Raw genomic sequence first — 18,033 nt, forward strand, 5'->3', positions numbered from 1 at the left:
TGCAAAACCTCTATAGACTCACATATCTATAGTTCTCATAGGTGTAAATGGGCTAATAAAGAAATACAAACAAATACATGATATGTAATGTACCTATTTTGCTATGTGAAATGTAATATATGTTATATGTAATGTCGAATATATTAATTGTTAAATGAATGATATGATTGTTAAGAAGTTTATGTATAAGAATAGATAACTAAAAGATATAAATGGATGGAATATTGATTATGAAATGAGGCTATTGATAATTAAGATATGATTTATCTATTTATATGCATGTGATTATATGGAATGTTATATTGATTTGTATGATATTATTGTATGATATGTTCATGCATGTTTAGGAATTAGAGTTTTAATTATGAGTTTTATATGTCTCACTAAGTCTTCGACTTAGCGTGTCAGTGTCTCACACGTAGGTTTCGGAAAGCGCGAAGAGAAGTTAAGAGGAGCAAGACAGGTCATCATCTTTCTTACAAAGTTCAGATCAGAAAAGAAATGTTTAATATGTATTTTATTCTTTTAGGTGTAGTTGGCATGTAATATAAACAATTTGAATTGTATATGCTCTGATAAGTGTGAAACCTTTTATTTTGAAATAATATGAAGTTTTATTTAATGGGGATTTTTCATTATTTTGAACAAGTAAATGTTTAAAAGTTGATGTGACACCTCGAACTCGGATCTGGGTCAGATACGGGTTGGGGGTGTTACACTAATCCTCTAGGACTTGGATGGTTTCTCACTCTTTCTCTTCCACTTTGATCTATGGAGCTTGGAGAATAAGAGAATTAGAAAAAATAAAGAAAATGAAAAGAATGATAAGATAAAAAGAGATAAAGAGTTCTCATATTTCAAAATGGAAAGACTAATTGGGCCCAATGACTTAAATTATGAAATCCACGAGATCCATATTTCTCACTCTTTCTCTTCCACTTTGATATATGGAGCTTGGAGAATAAGAGAATAATAAAAAATGAAGAAAATGAAAAGAATGAGAAGATAAAAAGAGATAAAGAGTTCTCATATTTCAAAATGGAATAATCGCTCATTTGATCATTTCTCATTCGTAAACTATTTAAAACCCCATTTTAAAGACTAATTGGGCCCAATTAAGCCCAATTACTTAAATTATGAAATCCATGAGATCCATATGCCTCTCAAGTAAACCCGAAACTACTAGCCCATAAATTAGGGTGTTACAATATTCCCCATACTAACTTCTCATTTTTGTGTCATTTTCATCTTTTTTGCATTACATCATCATGACATAATACAAATGTGTCTAAGTGAATTTTTTCATAAGGGGAGAATTTGTTTCAATTAAGTAGCCACATACACAAACATACACTGATGGCTAATGAAAACTTAGATAACAAGGAGGAAGCTTGCATGAAAATTGCGCACCAGAGTGGAATAATATAATCACAATGAAGATTTTAAAGGTAATCCCTTGATCCAAGAAGTGATGCAGTGGTAGAATCTTATCTACGACTCTTTCATCATTAATCAGCAAGGAATGATGCATGACTCCAACACTGTAGGGGCATCAATCGAGATATATCATATAGAACACTTGAGGGGCAGGGTTTTCGAGGACGAAGCTATGAGACAAAGTATAGACCTACTTCAAACCCAACATCTAAGTGAAATCATGTATGTAAAATACACTATCTTGTAGTTTTGAAGACTTTGATCTTTGATGAAAATTATTCTATGATATTCAACGTTGGGATCAATGTTTTTTACTTTTGCATTTGCATCTTTGCATTCTACATTGCATTTATTTAAGTATCTTTGCATGCATCATTCATGAAAACATGGAATTAATGATGGGATCGTCAGTGCACCTATGGTGTAACGGAAACCAAATCAGTCTCACCAGCGATCCAAGTATGTTAAATCTGAAAATGTGAGGAAGAGATGCGATTACTTACATTGGGTTCCTTGAAAATCAACAAATGCAACATCGACTAATGAAAATCACGAATAGTTCGAATCCTAGCCTCCACGAAAATTCATCTCGGCCTCTACTTAGTTCACCCGATTGAATAGCTGTTAAGAGCAAAACCTTTTTCTAAAAGGGTTCTAGGAATTTCAGGATTTTTCAAAAGACATCAAAAATGGATGCTAGACCAATATATCCCTTATATATGTGTATTCCTAGCTATTAGGGTTTTTAAAATTTCCGAATTTAACTGGGAGTATAATGACTTTAATTATACTATTAAATCCAATATTCTTGTGCAATTAAAATTACTCACACACACACAAACATGTATATATATATATATATATTAAATACACAATTTAGTCATGTATAATCAAATTGTATATATGTGATACATTTATGAGTTGTTGTCTTTTCAACCATTGGGTATGACCATGTAGGTTCCTGTAACGTTAGTAGTAATAATTAGAACTATTCTAATATTACAAACAATGAGTGATATTTAGCAATATGTCATTGTTACCTAAGTTATAGGAAGTCATGATTTGGCATAACATGTCAGTGACTAACTCTTTAAATGTATTATATCCTTTTGTACTTTATAACTAGAATAGACACAAGTCTTGGAACAATCATACTTATGTAACCCATCTATTATTTCTTGATATCTAGAGTAGACTATAATAAATGAATAATTTGTGATATCTCAAATCAACTTATTCGAGAATGACCATGCATTTATAGTCTCACTCAATCAAGTGGCTTGTAATATATTTCCTATTATGTAGGAAGGACAAATCCTATCTTGATCATTCACACCCGCTACATATATCGTGATATGTTCAATGGAAGTCTTTATAGTGCAACCAGTTATGGAGCACGCTTAGCTTTATTAAAACATACAATAATATATGTTGAGATTGTAATGATCTCAAGTCCAACGATTATACATATAGTTGTCACTATGAGCAATGTCGTAACCATCACATAATAATCCACGACATATGCTCATAGCGGGTCAATCCAATATATTGTTCTCTGACAATATATTCATGTATTAATTTTGACATCTCTATGTCAATGACAACTCTTTGTCATCAATCAATACCATGTTAGTATTAAGCGTATTATTATTGTCCATGCCCATAATAATACTTGACTAAGGATTTTTTTAATAATAATCACATTATTATATGGACATTATTATCTTTTAGATTATTCGATGAACATAAATACAATAAAAGAAAATAACAATAATGCCTTTATTTGATAAATACAATAAATAAAACGCGTCAATATAATCATCATATGATTGGTCTTTGGGCATACTCTAACAATTAATTCGTGGAGGATTCCATGGCAGTGGTCCTAATCACTTGATACGTTATTAAGAATGGAAGCAAGATTTGAGTAACTAAATAAAGAACTATAGAAGAATTTATAGAGAATGCAATAAGACTGGGAAGCCACATTAGAGCAATGAAAAAAGACCACTATGGATTGTATCTTGCAAAAAAAAAAAACCAGTATGGTCGACCAAATTGGGGAAAAAATGGCTCGACTCAATCAGACAAAAGGCAAAGAGCATGCTTCCTTATCCGTAAAGACCCCAGAGCACATGATTGCACAAGATACTCCACAACTAATTATTCCTTCTGAGAAGCTTCCCAACTATCAGGAGTGTGAGAATGATATCCCCAAGAACTTAAAAGATTGGTGCATAAACTACTTTAAAGGAATGAAATGACAAATCTCCCAATACGAAATGGATGCAAGTGACTTAGCCTTGGTTCCTCACCTGGTGCTCCATCCCAAATTCAAAATGCCTGATTTTAAATATAATGGAACTAATTGCCATTCTTCCCATATCACGATGCTTATTCGAAGAATTACTAGGTAACTAACAATGATCAAATGCTAATCCATTATTTTCAAGATAGTTTGATCAGGCCTGCTTCTAAGTGGCACAATCAGTTAAATCATGCTCAAATTCGCTCCTAAAAAGATTTAGCTAATGCTTTTTTTGGGTTAATACAAACATATGACATATATGGTCATTAGTTGAACAACACTATGGATGGACATTGCATCCCAAGTGCAACCACCAATGAAAAAAAGAGAGTTAATCATCATGTTCTTCGACACGTTGAAATCTCCATATATCAATCATATGTAGGGGTTGCCACAAAGAAATTATCTGACATTGTCATGTAGAGAGATGATTAAAAGAGCTATCAAGAACGACAAACTAAGAAGCACAAATAATACTAATATTGAGAAGGAAGGTGAAATCAATATGGTGGGATTATATTCAGCTAGTTAGGGGACTAGGCCTCATAAGGCAATCCAGAAAAAGATTATCATAAATCTAATTCCAATGAACTATAAGAAATTGCTTCCGACACTTATTGAGAAGAACCTTGACTCCAGTCCACTGTGAGCCAAAAGAGTCGCCATATCCTAAGGGTTATGATGCTAACGCCATATGCAGCTACCACATAGGAAGCTCGGGGCACATCACTACGAACTGTGTGGATTTTAAAGCGTAAGGTCCAAAATTTGATTGATTTTAGGGCATGAAAATTTGATGAATGATGGGGGATTCTGATGTGAATCAAGAATGATTTTTTGCATCTATCATAGAGCTTTGTTGCATTTGCATGAAAAAAACATATGAATTTGTTTTTCTTTCTTTTTTCTCCTTTTACAAGTTTGTAAGTCACTAGACATTTGAACATGTTAAATAAAATGCTATTTTCTAAGATTATGAGCAATGAAACAAGTTTTAACCTAGAAGTTATTTAAATATCAGTTGAATTAAATGCTCTCTTGAGAATCAAAGCTATAGCCTCTTTGGCAAGTGACAAGATTGAACCCTCGTAAAATAAGGACCCTTGATCCTATAACAGAAGATGTACTTGAACATCATACTCTTCTCTTGTAGGGATCAAGATAACCTTCTCTTCTCATGAAGAGACGGTCAAAGGGATTGGTATTGGGTATGTATAGAAGCAGACAAAATGAGGCATCTTTTGCATATGATATTACAAAGCTAATTAGATTATGTTTCTATTGAGGATGTTTAATGATGATCATAATCTTTATAGATAGAATAGTGGAGTAGATGAATTTAGTCTAGGTCAGTTGCATGGGAATTGAATTATAAGGATAAATTTTTCTAACTCTTAATGACACATTGATTATAACTTGTTCTTTTCAATAAGCTTAAGAAATCGAATTTGTATACCCAAGAAATTAATAAAGTATTATTATAAGGTATGTGCAATAAAGTTGAGTTATTCTGCTAAAGCAATTGGTTATAAAGGTAACTCAAAAACCTTGGCTTTATGAATAAATTACATTTAAACCATGACATTGATCGCATACCTGGCAATTTGGTGTTTGATCCAATGTGGTTGTCAATTCAAAGACTTTGTGATGAGATGAATCATTCAACTAAGACAAAATAAGGTCAAATGAGACCATAATTAATTAAATACAAACTATAAAGTCTAAGGTTTAAATGAAAAAAGAGTTTCGGTGAACATGGAATAAGGGAGTTGAGAAACATCTGTTGTAGTCAACTTTCACACAAGCACTCAAGAACTCTATCTTTAGGCTGATATTTCTGTACTACCTCTACTAAAGAAGTCTATGAATCTTGAAAAACTGGAAGATTCTAGATAACCGAAATATAAACATTCTAAAAGAAGTAGGAATTAAACATGCTAGGTGCGTCATTTGTCTGCATTCAATTAAAATGCCTAACCACAAAATAAGGGCATATCACAATGTTCATATGAACATAGACATAGAAGGAAACTCGATGACTGAAACATTTTAATTTAGGAAGACAACCTAAAACCAACCCATAAATCATGAAACCTGTCAAAGAATTATAACTTTAAAAAAGTATTAAAAGAGAAGTTGATTATTTAGATATTCAATTAACTTTTGTTTTACAATTTGTTTCAATTGTGAACCCAAAGTAAAGGGCACAACTGTTCAAAATTTCCTCATCAAACTTCTTCAAAACAGAAAGAGGAAAAAACATTTTCTAACAAGACAATCTCTTTGGAGTAGATCTTGGAAATTGACAAATATTTCTCAGTCATAGAAGCTCATGATAGAATTGAGGTAAGAAAAGATAACAATTTTGGGGCAAAATTTGTTGGCCAAGAAGAAAAAAATGACACAAGTCAAGAATTGCAAAGGTACGCTTTGGTGTGAAAAAATGAAGAGGAATAAATCATGGAGAGAATGAAGACTTCTCAGGCATCCATTCATGACCGCTGATCAAGAAAACATGCATTTCACATAGACATAAATGTTATATGAATTTGCATCTTACATCAAACATTCATCATCACATGCAACATAATAAACTTGGACTTCCCTCTCATAAGGATGCCTTCTAAAAAAAATTCTCTTGAAATTTTGTCTTATTTACGACCATTTTTCTTCTCTCATGAGGACACATTTACAATTTCCTGAAAAACAATTAATTTCATCCCAACATTCATGAAAACGTTCAAGATAGTTGCATTCATACATGCACATTTTTTACAAACCTTTTAGGAAAGAAATGATTGTTGACAACTAGATCTCCTCGACATGAATGAGTAGTGTTGTCTTCAAATTTGACTTCTAGAAATAAAGAAGCAAATTACCCAAATATGACTAGACGTCCTATACATGAAGGAACAATATCGTCCATTGACTAGACCTCCTCAACGTGAAAGAGCAATGTCATAATCAGATTTGACATCGAGCAAATCATTCAACGCGAAGGAGCAATGTCGTTTCCAAAATAAATTATCTTCAGACAATCAAACTTCCTCAACGTGAAGGGACAATGTTGTTTTTAAATGCATAGTCTTTCAAATACGACTAATTGTCCTCATCACGAATGAACAACATCATTAACAAACCTGATGCCTTTAAACGAAGGGTCGAATCATCAAACAACGATTAGACTTCCTCAATGTGAAGGAACAGATCCTGTGTCTCCCTTGAGATTGTTTCTCTTGAAACAGTTTCCCTTGAAGCAAACTTAAACAAAATTGTCTCACTCGAGACAATACTCTCTCAAAAGTTAAAATTTTTATCTCACATGAGATAATTTCTTTTGAAACTGATTTTATCTTGCTCAAGACAGTTTTCTTTGGAAACCAAAACATTGACATATTTTCTATTAAAAAATTATCTTGCTTAAAATTTTTTCTCTTGAAAGTACAACTTATGACATTATTCAACTCTTTTGAAAATGTTTCCCGAAATGAAGAATTCAATCTCCCGTGAGATAAGGATTATTCTTAGTATCACTCGAGACAACATCAAATTTAAAAGAAAAAGATGAAACCATACAAAAATTTGTTGTCTTGTCGTCTTTACCCTATTCTTGTTAACACAAGAATGAACAAAGAGGGAAAACTGTTGACACTCATATTTGTTCGAGTCGTTTTTCTATTTATTTATTTTATTTTAATTTTATGATATTACTAAAAATATTTTTCTTTTTATAGATGATACAAGAGACACAAGATCCAATAGATCCAAAACAGGCCCAAATTTAAAAAAAAAAACTAGCCTAAAATTTTAGGGTTTTTTTTCTTCTGAACCATAGGAAGCCACAAGTCATCGCCGGCACCCCTAGCCCCAGTCGCACTGATTCCGCCAAGAAAATAAGCTGATCAATAAAAAACAGAAAGATCAATTAACAATGAATGAAAAATTAATCAAAGGACAAATCTAACAAAACTCATTAAAATAATGAAAAATCCCAGAAGATCTTATGGTTTAAAGACTAGGAATTTTATTCACCAACGTTACTGAGTAGGCTCACTATGATAATCATCATGAAATATCAGCAAAGCAACCATAAAAATGAAGAGATCAGATTGATAAAGGAGAGCACGGAAAAATAGCAATCAGGAAAAAAAATTAAAAAAAAAAAAAGAGGAGAGAACAAAAGATAGAAGTTTACTATTGGGTCTTTGATGGCGGTAGCTCCAATGATTAGACAGTAGATTTGAATGGTGAAGAGATGCGCACGGGTAAAGGGACAAACATACTTCAAAACGGAATTTATCCAACGGTCGGATGAGGAGATTGGAGAGTGGTAAAACCGAATGGTTTTCGACTGATTCGTGAAGCTCTTAAGATTTTTCGAAGAAACCAAGGCCGAATATGAACTACTGGCGTTGAGACGAACCTTCCCTTAAAGTTTGACGTCGAACGGCCGCCAGATACGACGACAAGCCACGGCGGAGAACGATAGTCTTCCCTTCCCGGTGAAATGGTGTAGAACCCATTCTCTCTCTTTTGTGGAGGTAAGGTAAGAAATGAATCAAAAAAAAAGTTTGCCTTTATACTCTTGTAAATGATTTGCTTTGGGGTAAATCATCTTGTAATCCTCCTGATGTTTCAGTAAATGCGTTTTAGTTCCTGTTTTGGTTAATTTCATGATATTTCGAGTTTATACCTTTACAATCAGTTTGATTTCGTCCCATTATTATGCCTATTCAGTTTATATGTATTTTCGTGCGTTCAAACCTCGTTATTTTTGTTTAATCCATTTTAACTTGTATTAGTACAACATTAGATAGGTACATAGCTTCATAATATATTATATATTTATTTACGTGTTATAGTTTTAGCATAAATTATTATATATATTTGTGTCATATATATTTTAAATTATAACATTATATATATTTACACGTGTTAAGCTTTCTATATTTTATATCTATTATCATATGTTGCATGTTTATTATATGTATATATTATATTTATAATATGTTGTAATTATTTCAATTATATATATATATATATATATATTTACCACTGACATATACTCTAATATACATACTTATAGGTAAATATGTTTGTATTACATAGTTATTATTATAATATTAAATAATGTTACCAGGTAAATAATGCATATATTTAGTAAGTACATTCATTAATTTAATATGCATATGAAATGTATATTTTTATATATAATATTCATGTTTGGATATATTCTTTAATGTGTATTTCCTATTATAAATAACTTTGACTTCTTATTAAATATATTTTTTTATTTTTATGTCCTAATCTTAGGATATATACACACATACATGTTGTGAGATTTATATTTTACATTAATTAATTTGGTACACACACACACACACATATATATATATATATATATATATATATATATATATCAGTTTATTTATGGTATATTCAATTGCTTTGTAAATGTATAATACTACATACTTTTATTAAAAGCTAAAGCACCTTTTCTTTACTAATATTTTCTATGAGTTCATTCGTATTCATTTTTGACAACGTCTGTTGTAGAATGGGTGTAAAAAGCATCACTCGATAGGAGTAGTGTGATTCGACGATTCGAACGAAAGGTGAACTCAAAATAAATCGAGTCTATTTTTGTACAGTTTTGTGATTCAAAATAATTAATGTTCGATAAAAAGGATCATGTTTTAATTTTTTATTTAGATTTATTCATTGCAACGACAACGTATAAGCAATTAAGTACCAGTTTTGGGCGTTGTGGGATGTTTATCCTTCTCTATGCGTAACCGACTCCCTAACCCTTTAAATCTGAATCTTTGGTAAGCACAAACCAATTTTTATCTTTAAAATGATTTTTATTAAAATTGTTTTTAAAAAACGTTTTTAAATATTCGATTTACCTAATCCAAATGTCGATAACAAATCCAAATCAAATTCATTCAAAATAAAGTCATAATTATTTTAAATTCAATTTTTTGAATTTTTAAAAAATAGTTATGAAAATATAAATATAGTAATTTATTAAATTATTATTTTTCATATAAAATATTTAATCATTTTTAGTAATTGATTTTAATTTTGTCGTCCATTTAAACTGAAATCTTATATAATATTAACATCTTTTATAGTGATTCAAATGTGATTTTATTTGCACGAATCAAGTTATTTTAATGGTTAAAAAATATTTTTTTATCTCTAGAGATCATCAGTTCGAGCACATTATAAGTAAGAGGTGTTTAAATGTCCGTTATTAAATGAGTTAAGAATCTTTCGAACATATACTACCTTGTAATTACCCTTATATTTTACAAAACAAATTTCATTTTATTTACAATATAAATATTTAAGTTTTGTTTAAACTTATATTTATAATTGACTAATCTCATTATATATTTTTAAGAATATTTTATATATGATCTAGTATTCAGGCATTAATACATTTTCTTTTATTAAAAGTATAAGTATAAATAACGTAACACATTTTTTTTATATTCTCACCCTCCTATCCGATAAAGTTGTTATATTCCAACTTTTGTTGGCGATCATAATTTTAATTTTAATAAAGTTTCTTATTAATTTTTTTTGGTTACATTGTATCTGATGAAGCAGAGGGGAAGTTTCTTATTAATTTTTAAAAACTATGTTTTAAAATTTTTATTAAATAATTTTTAATATATTTTTATAAAATTAAATTAATTAAAAAATTTAAAATCCTTGATATTAAAGTTAAAAAAAATTGATCCATTAAGTCGACTGTAATATTTTAATCATGTACCAAATAAAACTCTAATATTTTGATCAAGCTTTAAATGTTAAAGCTGACCCTTAATTGTATATTCTTTTTTGAGTAGAATCGTACTTATATTTGTCAGATCTAATCTTTCTTCTCAAAGTTGGGAAGAATACACTTATGTTTGTTTTCGCGGTCGTAGAAAATGTTTGTTTCTGGGTGACCATTTTTGTTTGATAATCGAAATCAACTTCTAATGGTTGGTTGGTCTATGGAGGTCAGGATACATTGTTCTTTTGCATGGATTTCATTAGTAAAAGCCATGGAGCCACGTTCAATGAACCTCGCCCTCATACCTGAAGTTTGAAGAAATGTAGAGATAAAAAGAAAAATGACAAACCGAAGACTGCTTTGCAGTTTTCATTTTTAACCAACAAACCATCAATACGGTAAGCGAAAGCATTGCCTATTTGTTTTATTTAGATCACTTGACTCCTTTTGAGTCCGAAAGCTTAGTAGCACTGCCACCACCGATTGAACAAGACCCTTCTGAACCAAGAGATCCCATCGGCTTCTCCGTATCGGCATTATCATGGCTGCTGCTACATTGTCTTATAAACCTATCTGCCATGGAGGAGGGAGAGAGTGTATCAAAACTCATGGTTGCAATGCCACTAACGTCGCTAGTCCCACTATAAAGGCCCCTACTTCCGGTAATAAGGATACCTTTTTTCTCGTCGGTAGTAGTCAGAACTGTTGGTAGCACATCTATCAATGGAGGGTTGCTCTGAGCTGAGCTGCTGATGAGTAGACGGAGAGTTTCTCTTGCACCTTTCTCCACCACCGAATTGGTAGTATCAGTTAATAATGGGTTCACAAGGCTCGGATGCAATGGTGGGATTGTAGTTGATATGGTAGGACCAGCACTAACCAAGTAGCCTTGTCCTGAAGAGCAAACGTCAATGACCGGAATATGAACTATGGGATCACAAATCAAAGGTGTGAAGGTTGGAATTTGCTGTGAACTTGCCAAGGGCAGTCGGACTAACGGTTCTGGGAGGAAAGCTGGAAAATCAAGTGAGGGAATATTGGCAAGACCAAGAGGAAGATTTGGTTTCAACGAGCTGGAGACACCATTTGTTGGCAATATTGACGAAAGTGGCGGAAGCTTAAAAGATCCGACAGATGAGGCAGGGAGATGAGAGGCAGCTGAGTGTTGCACAGTTGGTGATCCAGGGGGGCACCAACAATAGTAAGGAGAAAATATAGGAGATCCTAAGGTGGGAAATTGGGAAACACTGCTCGGAGCTGAAGGAACTGTAAATTTTCCAAGTGATTCAAGGAAACTTGGAGTGAATGAACAACTCTTGACATCTGGAAGCTTGTCGATTTCAGCTTGATTGCAATCCAAAGAACTGTTTTTAATAGGTGAAGTAGTTGTAAGGTTCTCAGCAACCGGATGAAAGTTGTCTCCACGCCTTTGTAACTTATCCCTGGCAGTGCTCCTTGAGAAAGATAAGTTTCGGGCCAATCCCTCTTTGAAAGAACTCGATCTTGGACTTAAGCTGCCTTGATAAAGTGAGTTCACCTTGACTGCTCGACTGCTAGAGTAACTGGATCGCAAGGATTGTGATGCAGTGGATGAAGATTGCCCATAGTGCTCATCAATGGCATCACGCGTGGTACTGGGTGAAGGTAAACCAGAATGTGCTTGTATCTTAACTGTTGTTCCTAGGAGATAAGCACGGAGCGGAGTTACAAAACAGTCAAGTCGTAACTCGTTGATTCCAGTTAATTCAGCTATAGATGGTTTTCTCTTGATTAGATCCTTCATCTATCAAAGGGGAAAAAAACAATATTAGATACAGATCGCTTTACAAACAAAGAATTTGCACAGAACTGTTAGTACGAGTATTGAAGAGTTAAACATCAAGTACCTTTGAAAGCAATTCATACCCCAAGAGCTTTGACTTCTCCGAGCACCAATAGTAAAAACCTTTGCCATCTGGCACTTTCACAAGGAAAGATCGTCCAGAACTGTCTGCTGGAATCTCATTGATGGAAACAGCGGCACACTGATGTTTGTCACTTAAGGTAAACAATCTCTCTGTTTGACCATCATCCCCAACAAACGAAAGGCGCAAGTCTGATGTTGGCAAGAGTGCAAGACTCAAGATTCCCCTGTGGCAATTTGAAAATATTTAGATTTTAGAGAGGTAGAAGTAAAATATAAACAACAATTTGGGAAAATCAAGTCATAAGCATAGATATCAAATTTATTACATTACAACTTGCATGACAGAAGCTGTAAGATTTAGTGGTTCAAAGCATCCCACAAAAGCTCAAGCAGGAATTCTAAGTAGATGGATTCAACTGTAAGTTATAGAATTATAGCACAGGTAACCAAAAAAGATAGGCTTTAGTGAACTTTTTGGGATGTCTATGTAAGGTTGGGAGCTTAATTTTAGTAAGCTCAATATAAAAAATCCCTAGAGAAATTCAGTTTGTTCTATCTAAAGCATCACACATGAATCTATAAGTATCTGCTATGACGCAGTCTAGCACTCCTATATATTTCCAACTGTATTGGTTTTATGGTCTCAACAATTCAAAAACAACCAGGGGGATATCATGCAACAGATCTTACAAGCTTCCTTTAGACAAACATAGACAGATGTGAACAAGAATAAGGGGCTATCATAAATTCCTATCAAGAATTTGTTTAAACTCACGAGTATAAACAATCAAATCAACTAATAAATGGCATTATATGGCAAAAGAATGACCATGGGATAATAACGGCACGGTAAATATTCAGTTCACATTTGAAACAAAAGTTACAGCAAAATTAAGAATACTGACACTGAGAAAGTAGCATAACTGTAATTCAGACAAGTCACTGGCACCCTATTTTACTTATAACTGATTCATTCAATGTCAGCCTTGTATATCCGCGAAACAGCAGCAGCCAATCATATACATAATATAGGAGATGAAACTACCTTTATTTCCTCAAAATTCAGAGATCATTATAGAATACGCCCACTTTACCTACAAGCGAAAAGATATATTTATTTGGAAGCATGTACGTGAGGACCAACAACAAGCTGAACTAGAACCCTGCAATTTCTACTAATTACCAACTACAAGATATAACCATCCATTCAAACTGTAAAGTACAGTAAACGTGGTACTACATAACAGATTACAACACATGAAATCAATTCAACTAGTTGCTAGATTAGAACACTATAAGAAAATGTTGATGGAAGATACAGATATAGGGTTTTTTACAGAAAAAATAACCAAAGCATGATAAATTAGACATAACACAAAACAATGCTGAATGCAACCAGATAAGATGCACCAATATAATAAATCATGAAATTGATCATATATGGACTCAACACAAGGCTATATTAAACATAATGCCTTTAGTAAATCTCAATCATAAACAAACGAGAAACAATCACCACAATTAAGAAATAGACCAAATTCCAAGATTAAGAAAAGGGTTGGAACTGCCTATGTAGCAAACTTGAGTTAATATAAGAAAATGTCAGTACATGTGTGACAATACATTACATGCAAACTTACATTATCATATATGGGTTACATACTGCGACAACCAGAACATTCTAAATCATGTATGTTTTATATCAGCTGCCTGCATGGAATATCAAAAGCATTTCCGTATAACATAATGCAGTTGATTAGAACCATCTTAATTCCCAAACAGAGACAGAAAGGGTAGAAAAGAGTTGCAGTAATCCAAGGCAAATTGCCAAAATGCTATATGCTTAAAGACTATGAAAGATAAAAGGCACTAATGAATAAGAATTATGGATGAAAAACTAGGGAAAGGTGTGCCATATCCATAATTGGTCTTTAATATTTCAAACTAAGCATAGCTCACTAATTTAATAGTTCCAAAATTTCAAAATAAGATCGAAACCCTAGAAGGGCAGAAAAGAGTCGTAGTAATCCAAAGTAAATTGCCAAAGTACTATATGTTTAAGGATCAAGAAAGATCAAAGGAATGAGACCATTACAATTGTATCATTAATGAATATGAATTATGGATAAAAATCTAGGGAAAAATGTGCTATACCTATAATTTGTCTTTAATATTCCAAACTAAAGATTAACTAACTAATTTGATGGTCCCAGATTTAAGTGGAAAAAATCTACCATAAACGAGTAGTTTCTAGAGAGAGCAGAATGTAAAAGTTCTACAGAACTTTATGACAATATATAAGCATATGGCTGTGTAATATATGTTATGGATAAATGCTCATGGTTTGCAACAACAAAGAATAATATATATTAATTGACTGAACACGATATCCAGGCCAAGTTAGTCTATGATAAATCCGCCAATACCAGTAAAATTCAATTACCTTAAAGCAGTAGGCTGAAAATGAATCCCTTCTTTGTTGATCTTCCCCACTCGAATTGAAACCAAAGGTATGCAAAAACACCTCGCCAGCATACCAACTTCCGATGGCTCAAAGTGCTAAGATTTTAAGCAAACAAATCAAATTAAACATACAAGTCAACCAAATCAAAAATTTTACGAAGCAAGTACAAAATTCATGTTAAGAGTTCAATTAAAACGGATAAAGAACAAAAATTTCGAATTTATTAATATACCTGACTCAAATGAGCTAACAATCGATCCTCGGCAACGCCGTTTGAGACACTGACTTTCAACAAGGGCTTTAACCTTTCATCGGTCCGACAGGCGCCCATTACTTGCACATCCAAAGCTTGTAACCATTGCAGAACCCTATCCTCTCGATCGCTTTGTTGAATCAGCAAATCTCCATCGTTTTCCCCAACGAATATGTCGGTTAAGCGTTCCGCGAGTCCGATTCCGATCCTTTCCTCGCCGTTCTGTGTCGATGCCGTTCCAGAGGTCTCAACAATGTTGTTCATTGAAGACGACGCGTCCAATGAATCGATAATTTCGTCGTCGTTTTGATCCACGCGATCGTCAACGAATTCACGGTTTCTAGAATTAGACATCTTAGAATTCAACAATCAAAAAATTACCTCAAGAAATCAAATTCTTCGATTGATTGCGAAAAGAAGGGAAGTTCGAACGGAGAAAGCTTCGAAGGAAGTGATTTTAAAGAGAGGGGAAGATTTTAGAGAGAGACGAAAATATCTCCTTCACAAAAATGGTTTAATTAAAGATTGAGGCTATCACCTGGAATTTGTTATATAAAAATATCTAGCGGACGTCAAGGTGTTCTAGAATACGATTAATTGTTGTCATTTGAGATCCGTGTTTGGTTTGTTTAAGTTAATCACTTATTTTATATTTTTGTTTAATTTATGGTTAACATTTTAAATTTGATCATTTTATTTAAAAATAATTTTTTTAATATTTTAAATAAAGAAATAGATAAATAGTTTGAATATCTGAATCTAATATATTATTCAGAAAAATAAAATTAATTCAAATGATAAAAATATTAATTTCACACTATCAATTATTATTCTTGAGTCTAATTTTACATATTCATATTAATTAGATTGATGGTATTAATTATTTTTTAAAATAATCTTAAGCATTTTGTTGACAGGTTAACATAAATTGAATATAATTGATTGAATTTTTCATAACTTTGATTTTAATTAAATAATAATAAATAAAATGTTAGGTCTTCACTTAAACCGACAGTAACTTTGCCAAAAATTAAAGCCTATGAAAATACTAGCCAATGCCAATGTTTATGAAAATACCTTTATTTGTTGGTATGAAAGTTTATCTCTAGAAGACATAAGATACACTGATCCCGAAAGCAATTTATTATCTTGTTCGAAGAATGCTAGACATGGGAATTAAGTTGAACAAGTGCCATGAATTTCACCATATTGGACTACATTCTCAGATTGAATTTTGCCTTCACCTTCCATATACATATCATGGTTATCGAGTTGCAACACAGAGATTACTTGGAGACGATCTACTACCACTCTTTTATGAGAAAATGAGCTCTTGAGGCACGCACTTCATCGTTGGCCGGAACTTCGGGTTCGACCTTAAGCAAGCGAAGGCAATCATGATGAACTTTTGGTGGGTGGCAGTCATGATGCAGATAAGATAAAGCGCTTGCTGTATCTTTGATTACTTTTACTCTTTTGCTCCAACCCATCTCCGCTGCTTCCACATCGTCTTTGAAGACGGAAAATAAGCTCCCTCGGGGCATGTATTCGTAAATCAGAAACATGCAACGATTGTGGAGACAAAATCCATGAAGCTTCACGATGTTCTTGTGTCGGATTTCAGATAACATTTTGGCCTTCTTGAAACTCCTGTCAAAAGCTGGGACCTCTGCTTCTCTGCGGTGGAGTTTCTTTAAGGCAACAATCTTTCCACTCGGTAACTGTACTCTATAAACACTACCATAACCGCAGGTGCCGATACAGTATCGGATGTCAAAGTCATTTGTGGCCTCAATGATGCCTTGGAATGCAATTCTTCCATCAAAGTTCCAGATGGAGAATAAATCTTAATTTTTGGTGGCATTTGGTTCAGGCGTTTTATATTTTGGTCTGCATCTCAGCCAGAGTAAATATGCTGAACATAGCTAGGCTAAAAGTCTGACAACCGGAACAATGATATTCAACTTGTGTATCACTTTGCTGCTTGCTGTAGTGCTTCCAATGGGAGGACAAGAGCAAACAGGGAATCCTATGACATTTCCACATAAACGCTTGTTACCCCGAAGTGAGTCAGGTTCAAATGAACTCATGTAATATGGGATACGACCTTCTAGAGAATTATATGATAGATTAACCACTTCCAAAGCGACAAAGATTCAGGGATTATGCCATTTAGATTATTGTGACTAAGATCCAAAACCCTGAAGTAAGTCTGGTCACCATCTCGTATGACAAGCATCGTTTTAATTGTCAAAATAAAATAAGCCTCTTCGAATATAAAATAAATAAGTGAGAAGTAGAATAGTGGAAGAGGGTCGATCCACATGAAAATATTGGAATCTTTGAAGCGATTTATGTTGATTTTATCCAGGAAGATGTAACAAAACAAAATAAAGAAAAAAGAGGGGTGTGGTAGCCGAATTTAAGATGAAGCAACTAAGTAAAATCAAATAAGTAATTGAACAAAGTAATGAATCAGAAGAAAGCCGTAAATAATTTTGGAAAATTACGATGAGAGAAACTGCCTCGAGCTAGCTTTGTTTCGATTTCTTCGATCATAGAAATGTATTTTTGCTCCAGGATTCATGTCGGTTACAGTCTACAAGGCCAACCCATTGTAATTTGCCCTTCTCTTGTGTAACCAATCTTCTCAAGTTTATCTTTGAAAGACGATTCTGGAGTGGACTAACCACATCTATTATCGTTAAAACATTCATATTAAAAACTCGAAAGGCTCGACTCGGATGTTGTCTCGTCGAGAATCGATTACGATCTCGTTTTCCCTTAGCGGGCATCCGCTAAGCATGTTCACAAAAAGTCAAACTGCCATAGGCTGATCCTTCCCCCAACGGTATTTTCAAACAATGTTCGGACC

General features: G+C 33.1%; 1 protein-coding gene across 1 annotated transcript; it reads right to left on the reverse strand.

The window, feature by feature from the left end:
* Nucleotides 1-10,927: 10,927 nt before the first annotated feature.
* LOC120115421 lies at nt 10,928-15,640 on the reverse strand. The gene is made up of 4 exons (XM_039136147.1): nt 15,138-15,640; nt 14,885-15,000; nt 12,422-12,665; nt 10,928-12,318 (listed from the first exon to the last, which is right to left on the reverse strand). Exons 1-4 carry the CDS (start codon nt 15,510-15,512, stop codon nt 10,969-10,971), a joined length of 2,085 nt encoding a protein of 694 aa, XP_038992078.1. The 5' UTR covers nt 15,513-15,640; the 3' UTR covers nt 10,928-10,968.
* Nucleotides 15,641-18,033: the final 2,393 nt, after the last annotated feature.

Source organism: Hibiscus syriacus, unplaced genomic scaffold (genome assembly GCF_006381635.1).
Source record: "Hibiscus syriacus cultivar Baekdansim isolate YM2019G1 unplaced genomic scaffold, ASM638163v2 tig00110264_pilon, whole genome shotgun sequence".
NCBI lineage: Eukaryota > Viridiplantae > Streptophyta > Magnoliopsida > Malvales > Malvaceae > Hibiscus > Hibiscus syriacus.

Excerpts from the sequence above, each read along its gene's own strand:
- LOC120115421 (XM_039136147.1), bottom strand. The coding sequence starts at position 15,512 with ATGTCTAATTCTAGAAACCGTGAATTCGTTGACGATCGCGTGGATCAA. Across the intron at positions 12,666-14,884 it reads TTTCAGCCTACTGCTTTAAG|GGGAATCTTGAGTCTTGCAC; the intron begins GTAATTGAATTT and ends AAATTGCCACAG. Across the intron at positions 12,319-12,421 it reads GGTATGAATTGCTTTCAAAG|ATGAAGGATCTAATCAAGAG; the intron begins GTACTTGATGTT and ends CCCCTTTGATAG.